The 13,436-nt window shown below is 39.5% G+C and overlaps 1 protein-coding gene across 7 annotated transcripts in view; it reads right to left on the bottom strand.

Moving 5' to 3' along the window:
- The window catches only part of LOC101698338 (E3 SUMO-protein ligase RanBP2), a 60,507-nt gene that overhangs the window by 46,691 nt on the left and 380 nt on the right, over window positions 1-13,436 (bottom strand). For 6 of the 7 annotated variants that reach the window (XM_087204208.1, XM_087204210.1, XM_087204209.1 and 3 more), the window contains exons 2-4: window positions 4,128-4,195; window positions 2,167-2,278; window positions 1,634-1,786 (exon numbers count right to left, since the gene is read on the bottom strand). In XM_087204208.1, coding sequence (XP_087060334.1) covers window positions 1,634-1,786; window positions 2,167-2,278; window positions 4,128-4,195 — 333 coding nt within the window. Of the gene's footprint in view, window positions 1-1,633; window positions 1,787-2,166; window positions 2,279-4,127; window positions 4,196-13,436 lie in introns of those variants that run through there. The other variant, XM_087204211.1, reaches the window with a different exon arrangement.

Below are 13,436 nucleotides of genomic sequence, written 5' to 3'. Positions count from 1 at the left end.
CAACCAATTCTCTCCTCATTCCCTTGGAAGAACCCACTAGCTCTTTTCTCTGGGTCTATACACTAACAGCTGAACAAATGTATGAGGTAAGACACATAATAAGAACGCTCAAACCCCACATTGATTTCATTTTCATTATCTCAAACACAGACTGGTTTTGCCTACAGCAAAATACAACTTTACTTCCAACAACCTCACCTCCATTCCCTGGAAAGATTACTTCATACCTCCTTTCCACATCTTCCTTCACCCCCACTTTCCACTTACAACCTCAATTCAACCTTCCTGGAGGAAACAGGCATACATGCCCTTCTACCTGAGCTGCCTGCACTTATCCGCGCACTGTGGTCTCTGCCTAGAGAGGCCAAGCCCCAGTAGAGCTTGGCACTTCACTTCTTCTCCTCCTCTGGATCATTCTGTAAACTTACACTTGGCCTCTCCATATCTATAAGAGAAGCACTGGCCTCTGATTATATGTTAAAGTATTTTTTTTAAAAAAAAGAACACTAGGACCGGGGATTTAGCTCAGTGGTTTCCCTACCTGCTGCACAAGCACAAGGACCCAAGTTTGATCCCCAGTACCAAAAAAAAAAAAAGACCACCAGGGCCGGGGACTTAGCTCAGTGGTTCCGCCACCTGACTCACAAGCGCAAGGTCCCGAGTTCAATCCCCAGTACCAAAAAGAAAAGAACACCACCATTATGAACTGTATTTCAAAAAACAGGGGGGCAGACAGATAAAAATAATGTGCATTTGTGGTCCATTTTATTACACTCCATGAATACAACAATGTCTGCATTATCCTTTGAAAGCTGTATAATAACATACATTTCAAATGTATGTCAGGCACATCTAGAAAGACCTCTAGAAGTTTCTTGATAAACCATGTTTTACTGAAGAAAGCCTAACATTAGCAACAATTTCCTATAATTTTAAATAATTAGTTCCAACATAATAAACAGTATTTTATCATGTTTCACAATCTTTGTCCCATGAGACAATCCTTTCCATTTTTAAAGTTATTAGAAGACTTGGGCCAGGGATTTACCTCAGTGGCACAGCGCCTGCCTCACAAGCACAAGGTCCTGAGTTCGATCCCCAACACAAAAAAAAGTTATTAGAAGATTTCTTTAGAATACCCCAAACTTGTAACCTGTAGGTAATTTTCACCTAATAAAGAAAAATTTTTATACCAGACAGAGCTTGATTTAAACCTCAGCTCAGTCTTTAGCTGTAAAACTGTAAGATCTCTAAAGTATTACTCTAGAAGAGTAACTGAGATATGCCTTGTAAAGCATAGCAGTATCCAATGAAAATACTCAGAAAGGTTTTAAGATCTGTTTTTGTTCTTTGAGACAGTGTTCCACTAGCCACGTGTGGTCCAGGGCAGCCTTGAACACACTACACAGACCAGGTTGGTCTGGAACTCACAATTCTCCTGCCACAGCTCCGAAGGGCTGGGATTCAAAGCACGAACCATTACACTCAGCTTCAAAGATTTTTTTAAAGCAAACACAAATACACACTCCTCAGTTCTGGGTTTGCTACTGAAAAAGTAATTTAAATTCCAAATATTAGAAATGGTTGTATCTTAGTTTTCTCCTTTTTTATGTTTTGTTTGATTTGGTTTTACCTTTAACTTATAAACTTCAGGATTTCCAGGGAAAACTTTTGCTGCTCTTTCAACCCAGTATTTTGCTCTTCCATCAATAACATCATTTTTACAAAGCAACTCTGCAATCTTCAACACAAGATCTTTTTGTGTTGGGTTTAAATCCACTGAACGCTAATATGGAGGGGAAAAATTTAAATACAAAGGTTAAAAATACTATCAGTGCAGTCATCAAAAATTCTGTTCCTAGATGACAATGTTTTATTTCAAAATTAAAATTAAACTACTCTGGAACTTTATGGAACTCAATCAAATGAAAATTATGGTTTTAATTATGCAAACAACACACAAGAACATCATCTCTAGTCTGACTTAAATTTCATAGGTATTAAATTATAGTGTACTGTGGGCCAAATCTTAAATGTCTCCCAAGCTGTATCATTCAAGGCTTGTTTCACGACGTCCATAAAATACACCTAAATTATTCATTACATGAATTATTTTGGGATTGTGTGTCTGGCTGTACAAAGGTCCTATTTTAATCCAACAATTACCTTATAACATTCAACAGCTTTGTCAGTATTTTCCTCTGCTTCATAAAGAAGACCCAGAAATCTGTGACCTTTGGGGTCCCGCTCTTGCACATTAATATATGAAGATACATATCTGTTTTTAAATAGTAATACAAAAAACATCTTAGATTAGAAAACGTAAGTATTTAAATGCTAACTGCAAAGTATATCCTAACCAAAGCAACCATTAATCTTTTTTTTTCTTCTGGTACCGAGGATTGAACTCAGGTCCTTGTGCTTGCGAGACAGACACGGTACCAATGAGCTAAATCCCCGGCCCTAGCAACTTTAATCTTTATTGTTACTCAACTGACTACCATTAGAGCAGAATGTTCAAATGACTCAAAAGTATTCATAGAAAGAAACAGATCATACTTAAAACACAAACAAATTGACAACATACTCATTTTGCCATTAAATGCAACACCTGCCAAATGTTTTTCTTAACGCTACCTACACAAAGAAATGAACATAAAGTGTTTTTTCTTCTTGATCATATTTGCCAAGTTTTGCATATAAAAATATTTTAAGTTATCAATGCGTAATGCAAAAAATAACAATTTCTCAAATAACATTTAATATAGTTAACCTTTAAACAAAAAATATTCATTTGTAACAACTGTACTCAGCTAAACTTGAAAGAAGAGAAATTACTAACTATACTAACAAATTGAAGTATATTTCACACCCCAAATACATACTTTTTGTTTGTTTTTGAAACACATACTCCAGGTTGGCCTCAAACTCATGATCCTTCTGCCTCAGGGATTACATGAGTGGCTCACCATGATGAGAATAATTTCCAGTTCTTTTTTTTTTTTTGGTACTGGGGATCGAACTCGGGCCCTTGCGCTTGCGGGGCAGGCGGCGGAACCACTAAGCTAAATCCCCAGCCCTAATTTCCAGTTCTTAAATTGAATAACAACTAAAAATAACTATCTTCCAGGCTCAGTAACAGTCTTATTGTAACAGAAATTAGACCGAAGACCAAAACTAAGGAGGAAAAGTCTCACATTAACAAGGAACAAAGACCAGTAGTCCCAGTACTCCTAGTTAGGTAAGGTGCTGCCACTTTTCTTTGTTACTAGCATTTCACCTCTTCCCATCAAATGCCTCCCCCTTCCTCCTCTCTGGCTTTAAACTGTGCCATGTCAGGAAATTACAATCTCCAAGCTTCTTTCCCTATAATGCAACAGCCCCAGAACATATAACCTACTGAGTCCATTAAAGATCTTTTATGGGGCCAGGGATTTAGCTCAGTGGTTTCGCCGCCTGCTGCGCAAGTGCAAGGACCCGAGTTCAATCCCCAGTGGCAAAAACAAAAAAAAAGATCTTTTATGGCTAGGGGTGACTGTGTATACCGGTAATTCCAGCTCCTAGGAAGGCTGAGGGAGATCACAAGTTCAAGGCCAGCCTGGGTAACTTATTAAGACCCTTCCAAAAGGGTTGAGATTGTAGCTCAGTGGTAGAGCTTTTATCTAGCGTGGCAAGGTCCTAGGTCAGAAATGGCAAACTTTTTAGTGCTTTCAATGATACAAACAGCCCACTGTGACACATGTGCAATAGGTTCACCACCACTGTTCTAGGTTCAATCCCATGTGTATGTTTTACACAAGGTATTCTGTTTTAATTTTGTATTCACTGTTCTTTTCCAGCTAAAGTTCCAGATATCTAACCAGAAAAAAATCAAAATATAGCTGTTTCACTTCATTCTAACCCAGGACCACTTTTAGAAAACACATTTGAACCCAAATAAAAGCAAACAGCAACCTGTAAGGAGTATACATTCTAGGCTCAGTATACGTCTGAGAGTGATGAATCCCTTGTTCCAGGATTCAAATAAGCAAAAAAGTACGTTATTTACCAGTTCTTCCTACTGCAAAGAACACGAGAAAAGGCAATGATTTTTTTAAAACTAACGATGTTCAAAGTCTGGCACTTACTTTTTAGCAAGATCATATTCTTTAGCTTCATAGTACAGCCTCGCGAAATAAAATCCTTTCAATGATTTCTAAAAAAAAACAAAGCCAGAAGAACAGTTTTACTTTTCATATTTTCAAATATTGTACTTTTTCAAAAGGACAACCCCTAACCAGGGTAGTGTTCACATAAAAGATTATAAAAAAGAACTGCCTGAAAAATATATATTCTAAAAGTCATGAGTCCATGTTTTATAATTCCTAGCATAAAACAAAATAAATTTCAGAATAGCAAGACAAGCAGGCATCAGAAGTACTTGGAAACTTTAGAAACCATGGAAACCTTAAAAACCATGTGGTAGCCAGCTCTCTCAGTTTACAGAAAAGTAAACAAAAACCAGCATTTCTGGGGGAGGAAGAGTACACCAGAAATCTCTCTTCTCCTAACGTGTGTCAGCCCTTACAGGGAAGAACAAGCAAATACTTCAAAGACATTAAGGCACTGGATAGTCCCTGGGCCAGGTACTATTCTCTCTATAGCTCAGCATTTTACACTTGAGGAATTAAAAAGGCAGTAATAAAAACTGAATTCTTCAGGGAAAAAACGAAATCTACACCCTGGCTCTTTATCTCCATAAACTCCAAACCAGAATGCAGGTTCACACAAGTTATGTCCATAATGTGATCAAGAGGATACAGTTATCAAACTTTTTTTTTTGGTACCAGGGATCGAACTCAGGACCTTGCACTTGCAAGGCAGGCGACGGCACCACTGAGCTAAATCCCCGGCCCCTATCAAACATTTCTGGGCCGGGGATTTAGCCCAGTGGTGCCGTCGCCTGCCTCGCAAGCGCAAGGACCTGAGTTCGATCCCCAGTACCAAAAAAAAAAAAAAAAATTTCTGAAGACTACACAAGGATGGGGGGAAAATCAACATATTAAGTTAAAAAGCAGTTTACAGAGTAGGATGTTTTCAATTGTATGTTCTTGACTAGGCATATAGTCTCCTCTATAACTACTCACTATACACAGTGTGATTGAGAAAATACAGTGAATGATTAAGTTGGCTTTTTAAAAATTGATACAGTAAAAGACACACTGCCCATCTGGAAGTCCTCTTTGGTTGCATTGTTGTGGTTGCCTCGATGTCTTGAATTGATTCAAACTGTTCATCTTTCATTTTCAAGTCATTTTAACTTAAAGAAGAGTTAGAAGTTGTACAGAGACAGATTCAATGAATAAGCTGGATGAAGCCACACCATAATATCTTTTATGAGCCTTCCTTTCCATTGTATGGCAATTGGCAGAAGCATTCACTGTATTTTTTATCACTCCTCATAAAGACACAAGAGAGGAGTTCAGAACTGCTTCAGAAAGTGGTAACAGGGCCTGGGGTGTAGCTCACCTGCACAGTACCTGCCGGGCAAGCAAGAGGCCCCGAGTCCAATTCCCAGTATCAAAAAAAAAAAAATGGCAAGGGCAATGGAATGGGTTCAGGGATTTAGCTCAGTGGCACCACACCTGCCTCTCTAGTGCAAGGTACTGAGTTCTATCTCCCATACTAACAAAAAAAAAAAAAAAGAGAGAGAACAATGGAATATTTTCAAAGCAAGGAGTAGTATTTGAGAGGAATTAATGCCAGTGTCTTTTACTGTAATAATTTTTTAAACATTGAGTATTTTGATCATGCAGTATATGCTCTCTCTCTCAATATATATCTTTGGCTCTCAACTCTCTTGAGCTCTAAACTCATCTGCAAAGTATTACCAACAAGATCTGCTGTTCTATAGCTGTATCTCAATTCATCCATTTTTCTACTGCTTCACTACCAAACTCCAAGCCTGCTATGATGGTTCTCTGGGACTTAAGGCTAGTTCCTTCCTGTTTTCCTCTGTTTAGTTTCCCTCCCATCCAATCCATTCACTGGAGAGGGCAACACTTTAAAACTTAAGACAAACCATATTATACCTTCTTTTCCATTGTATTTTGAAAATATTCAAATTTCTACCGAAAAATTAGCATGACATAGCACCTGCCTACTTTTCCATTATATTTTGAAAATATTCAAATTTCTACCAAAAAACTAGCATGACATACATAGCACCTGACTACTTTTCCAACTTCATCTGCTCCTTGCATATTACAGTTCAGCCAGTGACTAAAACCAAGACATGCCTTTCCAACTTGTACAGACCAAGGAGTCCAACTGTTTATTTAAAACAAAAGCCAACAGCAGGTACCCCCACATGATGTAATTTTTTTTTTTTGGTACCAGGGATCGAACTCGGGACCCTGTGCTTGCGAGGCAGGCACTGGAACCATTGAGCTAAATCCCCAGCCCCACATGATGTAATTTCTGTTCTCTAAATGCTAAGAGTGCAGAAAGTCAGCACAGGTAGGTAAATAGGAAAGTAGCTATGAATCTGTCAACATTGTAGCTGCCCTACAGTTGAACTTTGTAAGTTCTAGCCATAGTCATTTGTTAAGAAAAAGAAATACAAGGGGGAGACTACCCACATACAAATGGCCAATAAGATAGGAAAGGTGCTCAACATTAGTTATTAAGAAAATGCAAATCAAAACCAGCAGTCTCCTCTAGCATGGTAGTGCATGTCGGTAATCCCAGCTCTCCAGTGGCTGAGGCAGGAAGATTGCCATGAGTTTGAGGCCAGCTTGGGCTACATAGTGAGTTCAAGTCTAGCCTGAACTACATGGCAAGACCCTGTCTCAAAAAACAAAAACATGGGGGGCCAGGGATTTAGCTCAGTGGTGCCATCACCTGCTTTGCAAGCACAAGGTCCTGAGTTCAATCCCCGTAACCCCCCCCCCAAAAAAAACCATGGGGACCAAGGATTTAGCTCAGTGGCACTGCGCCTGCCTCACAAGTGGAAGGTCCTGAGTTCAATCCCCAGTACCAAAAACAAAAAAACAAACAAAAAAAACAAATAAGGAATGTTGCTCAGTGCAAAGTCCCCAATACCACCAAAAACAAAAAAAGAAAAAACAGGGCCAGGGATTTAGCTCAGTGGTTCCAGTGCCTGCCTCACAAGCGCAAGGTCCTAAATTCAATCCCTGGTACCAAAAAAAAAAAAAAAAAAATCAATCCGAAAGAAAAGAAAAAACAAAAAACCAGGTGCCTATAGACAGATAAATGTGATATATACGCACATTATACACATATGCAATGGACTATTATTCACTCATAAAAAGGAATAAAGTTCTTACATATTAAAACATAAATTAACCTTTAAAATACACTAAATGAAGCCAGGCATGGTGGCCCATGCCTGTAATCCCAGCACTCGGGAGGCTGAGGCAGGAGGATTGCCACGAGTTTGAGGCCAGCCTGGACTACATAGTGAGTTCAAGGCCAGCCTGAACTGCACTGCGACACCCTGTCTCCAAAAAAAAAAAAAAAAAAAAAGTGAAATGAGCCACACACAAAAAGTATAGTAAAATCCTATATATATGATCTAGAATAGACGAATTCATAAAAGACACAAAGTAGAAGAAAGATTACCAGGGCTGTGGGAAGAAGGACCTGTGTCCTTACTGTTTAATGGTTACAGAATTTGTCTGGAGTGATGAAAAAATTTGGAAATAATGGTAATCGTTGGCCAACATCTTGAATGCGAAGTAATGCAACCAAAGCAAACAATTAAAACTGCATTAAAAGTCTTCCTAGGGCCAGGGATTTAGCTCAGTGGTCCCAGCATCTGCCTTGCAAGCGCAAGTCCCGAGTTCAATCCCCCATACCAAAAAAAAAAAAAAGGTCTTCCTCCACATATACATTCACAAATTCAATTAATCAGGGATCAAAAATACTCAAGAAAAAAATGTATCTGTACTGAATATTACAGACTTTTCTTACCTATGATTATTACTCACACAATACAGTTTGTTTGTTTATTTGAGACAGGGTCTCGCTTTGTAGTTCAGGCTGGCCCGGAACTCACTATGTAGCCCAGGCTGGCCTGAAATTCTCAGAGATCCTGCCTCAGGCTCCCAGAGTGCTAAGATCACAGGCGTGAGTCACCATGCCCAGCTAACAATACAGTTTAACAACTACTCACAAAGCATTTACAATATATTAGACATTACTAATGGAGCATCCTTTATCAAAATTCCTAGGACTAGAAGTGTTTTGGGTTTTTTTCAGATTTTGGAATTTTTACATACACATAATGAGGTATCTTGAGGACAGGACCCAAATTTAAACAGGAATTTATTTCTATGTCATCTGTACCACATACACATAGCCTGCAAGTAATGATACAATATTTTTAGTACACCTGCATTTGACTGTGATCCGTCACAGGAGATGATGAGTGGGGTTTCCCATAAGGACTAAAGAGTTTCATAGTCTGGAGCAGTCTTGATTTTGGAATCGGGGATACTCAATCTGTGAAAGTCATCCGGACATCGTAAGGAATACACAGAGCCAACACCATTGTATGTGAGAGATGGGAGAACTCATAAATTTTGGTAGAGGAGGAGGATCCAAAATCAATCCCCTATGGATATCAAGGAATAATGCTGCATTTTTCTACAATTTAAAAAACTGGGGGCCAGGGATATAACTCAGTGGCATCATGCCTGCCTCGCAAGCGCAAGGTCCTGAGTTCAATCTCTGGTACCAGAAAAAAAAGTGAATTGCATGATATGAGACTCAGTAAAGCTTTTTTTTCAAAAAAAACTCTTATTTTATTAAAATAGTGCTTAACTATTCAAAGTGATCTTAGTATAACAATACTGTTCCTGTATGTCCTTAACTGGATATGTTGTAACACTGAAGAACTGCAAACAATCTTGTACTTCACTTAGCATTTTGAATACTTGAGAAAAGAGGTCAAGAAGAACCAAACAGTAATTAATTATAAATACTTAAAAACAAAGAATGAAATATATAAGAAACAGGTATAGGGCCAGGATTTAGCTAAGTGGTGCTGCTGCCTCGTAAGCACAAGGTCCCAAGTTTGATCCCCCATACCAAAAGAAACCCCACAAAAAACAAACAAACAAAAAATGGACACAGTCTCCCTTCCCCGGAGTAAACTCATAAATTTAAAAGATATAGGAGGAAGGTCAGGGATTTAGCTCAGTGGTTTCGCTGCCTGCTGCACAAGCGCAAGGACCCAAGCTCGATCCCTGGTACCAAAAAAAAAAAAAAAGATATAAGAGGAAGAATGTGACAAAAAATAGTAATGTACACAGTCAATAAGACATGGAAAGGAACAAAGCTTGTTTCACCATTTTTTTTTGGTACTGAGGATCAAACTGGGGTCCTTGTGCTTCCACAGCAGGTGGTGAAACCACTGAGCTAAATCCCCAGCCCTCACCATTTTTTAATGAAGAGATTCTCACAGTAAACTCTTAACATATAAGAGAAAAATTATTCCATTACCTACTTTGTTCCCAACTGTCTTATTTAAGAGATCTATCTTAAGATAACTAAACAGCCAGTATTAAAAATTAATATACAGGGCCGGGGATTTAGCTCAGTGGTTCTGGCGCCTGCCTCCCAAGCGCAAGGACCAGAGTTCGATCCCTGGTACCAAAAAAAAAAAAAAAAAAAATTAATATATAGAAGCACAGAATTTGGGAAAACTTGATCATCATCTTTTGCCTCCAACTTGCTCATTCTATAAGGGAAATGAAGCCCAAGAAGGTGAGTGCTTTGTTTAACTAGGGACACACAGGCAGGAAGTAGCAAAGCTAACATTAAGTGACAGGACAACCCTGGATACAGTCAGCGCCTTCTTTCCCTGACACCAGAGGCCTCTCTAAGCAAATACCCAAATCCAAAAGCTACAAAGAATCAAAAACTAATGTGGGGCTGAGAACAGGAAAAGCCCAGACCCTAAGTGATGCCACCACACCCTCTCTGGCAGTCAACTGACTTCTCTCTCCACCAACACCCCCCCCCCCAAGAGCCGCAGCACAAGTCTGTTCTGCACGTGGTTTAGCTCCAAAACTGCACCACAGAGGGAGACACAAAAGTCTAGATGCTGAGCTGTGAGTGCCCCAACCCCTTCCTCTGGAAGATAAGAGTAAGCAAAGCTCTCCAAAAGTAGAACAGAGGAAGACAAGAATGAGAGAAAACGCCGGAGAATCAAACCAAAGAGGTCCAACTTTCAGTTAACAGAAACATCAGAAAGGTAACAGAGAAAAAAGAGAAACTGTCAAAGAAATGAAAAATGCCCTTTAACTAGAAATAAGGAAATTTCCAAAAATCTATAAATTATCAAGAACAAAAATCAGGGCCTGGGATTTAGCTCAGTGGTTCCATGGCCTGCCTCGCAGGTCCCGAGTTCAATCCCTGGTACAAAAAAGAACAAAAATCACATCAAACTTTTAACACTAAAAGTATCAGAAAAATGGAGTAATGCTCTCAAACTGAGGAAAAAAGTATTTTGAACCCAGACTTTTACAATCAAACTATCAAATTTTCCTTTTCAGACATACGTTTTAAAACTCTCATCCATTCCTTCTCAAAGCAAATGAAACTGTGCTACACCAAAAATAAAGTAAATCAAGTGAAATGAGACTCAAGAAACAGCGTCCGCTGGTGGCACCCACCAGTAATCCCAGAATTTGGGGAGGCTTAGGCAGGAGGATTAAAAATTCAAACTCAAGGGCCGGGGATTTAGCTCAGGGGTTTCACTGCCTGCTGTGCAAGCTCAAGGACCCGAGTTCGATCCCCGGTACCAAAAAAAAAAAAGGTAAAAATTCAAACTCAGCCTCAGCCACTTAAGAGACTTAGCAAGATCCTGTCTCACAATTAAAAAGTGCTGGAGATGTAGCTCAGTCAGTGCAAAGTGCCTGAGTTCAAATCCCAGTACTGAAGAAAAAAGAAAAGACAGAGGGCGAGAGCAAGAGAGAGCAAGTGCCAGCCAGCTAGCCAGCTTAACACAGAAAAGATGATAATGGGATGTCCCAGGAACACTGATGTGTAGCAAGGAAAAAAGTTCCCAGAACCAAACTCTCTTTAAAAAAATAAAAAGGCTAGGTGCTGTGATACAGGCTTGTAATCCTAGCTCCTGAGGCAGGAAGATCCCTTGAGACCAGAAGATGGGAAGCTATCCCAGACATCACAGCAAGAACTCATCTCAAAAATTAAAAACTTTTAAAGTGAAATTGATGGGATTATGTGATCTGTTTGAGCACATTTCAGAATATAAATTGCTTAAAAAAAAAAAAAAAGAAGAATATAAATTGCTGAGTTTAGATGAAGAATTCATAAGGGCTGGGGATTTAGCTCAGTGGTTCCACCACCTGCCTCGCAAGTGCAAGGTCCTGAGTTCACACCCTGGTACCAAAAAAGAATTCACAGTACATCATAAACAAATGAAAAAGCAACTATTAACTCCAAGAAAAATAAAAACACACAAAGGTAACTCAAATGCAAAAACATTAATCATTTTAATATAAACACTAAATAGTCAGTTAACCAAAACTTACAGTAACAGTACTGACAGAATAAGGAGGAAACAAATCTTACAAAGTTGTTGAGGTGCGTACATGGTAGAAATCATCTAAACAGGGGAGGGAGAAATAAGATCTATGTATGTTTCTCAGACATATGAAGTTGCGATGTAGATGCTAAAACAAATAATTATGAGAGCTAAGTAGTCTTCGAGGAGTAGTAATTAGGTACAGCATGGGAAGCCAACTAGACAGAACCTAAGAAAACTGAACAGAAGCATTTGGAATCAAAAAATATAAAGAATGATGCTTTTGATAGGGACAAAAGGAAATGGGAGTAGAAAAATGGTAAAACAGAGATGAACAAAGGAGAACAGAATGGAAGACAGGAAATTCTGAACACATCGACACACTCCAGAATCCAGATATCCTAGAAAGCATGGCCAGTTCATGGCTGGCTGGCTCTGCCAACCTGGGAAAGAACTAATCTTTATTTGTCACAGCTGCTGTCTCTGCTTTCCCATCTCTCTGCCAAGAATCCAAAGTATCTTGTCATTTACCCAGAACTAACTACATGGATTAGCGCCACATGTTTAACACATATACCACTGAAAATCACCAGGTTCTAAGGTAAATGATTTCATCTTATTTGAAGAAAAACATCTGCTTAACATAATTGCCTTTTCAAGCTTTACAAGTGGCTATTATAACCAATCCCAAAGATTTCGCCTCTAACCACTTTATTTGATGGAAAATGTATGAGGGTAAAAGAACAATTTTGCCACTGTCTATACCAGAGGTTCCCAATCTTTAAATTTGCTTTTTTTTTTTTTTTGAGACAGGGTATGGCTTTGTAGTTCAGGCTGGCCTTGAACTCACTATGTAGCCCAGGCTGGCTTACCTCAATCTCCCTAGTGCTGGGATTACAGGCCTGTGCCACCACACCTGGCCTCTAAATTTGTTTTCAAAAAATACAAAAGTCATATCAACTTCAGGAGGTACAGAAACCCCAGTCAGGTGCTGCTTTAGACTCCGCCACCACGTTCATAGTTATGACTAGGCCCGCAGTTTTAAATCACAACCTGTATGTAAACACTCATTCTTCCACTCCCGCAGAATGGGTTGGGAACCACCCACTGCTCCTAAGAAACGCAGTCAGACCACAGTCAAAATCTAGATGAGCCACCTATCTGACCCGGGACAAGTATATTTAATCTCTGCAGGTCTCAACAGCCACAGGGTTGTGAGCGCACAAAACAAGATAATCTTTCGGTAGTTGGGTATAAAGGCACAACTACGTTGCTAGTAACCCATAGGCTTCTTTCTTAAAAAAATTCCTTACAGACGTTTACTGTGACAGGCCCTTGCCCATAACACACCGAGAGACAACTCTCTGAACACAATGATCTGTCACTATTTTGCGCTCACTAAAGCGTGAAGCATCCTACCTACTCCTACTGTACTAACGACACGGCGACGCTGTGATGACGACGAGCTCACTTGTACGAAACCCCAGTTTGTAACCAGCAGAGCCATGATGATTCACCCGCAGGCAAACGGACTCATGACCTGTACAGTCCACCCTTAATAGTCTTTTCCTTACTCTCCAATCATTTATCCTGCTGAAGGTGAAGTGTACACAGCTCATCACTGACCTTAAGGAGGAAAAGCACCCTAAGAGCGTCTTAGGGAAAAAGTTAAAAATTACAAAGCACAGCAACAACGGCCTAGGCGAAATTTAAATTCCTGAGCTTCCGCTTTTAAGTTAAAAAAAAAAAAAAAGCAAATAACAGTAGCTCCCAAGATGTATCAGGTGAGGGGTACGTGGGACTGGACCTTTATAAAGGTACAAGGACAGGCGCCCCAATACAAGTTCCCCCGGGCCCTGACGCGATCACAATGTTCCCG

The sequence above is a fragment of the Heterocephalus glaber genome, unplaced genomic scaffold, assembly GCF_053883595.1.
Source record: "Heterocephalus glaber isolate CG9 unplaced genomic scaffold, H.glaber_assembly_v1.0 deba00000470, whole genome shotgun sequence".
In the NCBI taxonomy this organism is placed as follows: Eukaryota; Metazoa; Chordata; class Mammalia; order Rodentia; family Bathyergidae; genus Heterocephalus; species Heterocephalus glaber.
Note: the sequence above shows the minus strand (reverse complement) of the source record. Positions and strands in the feature narration are given on the sequence as shown.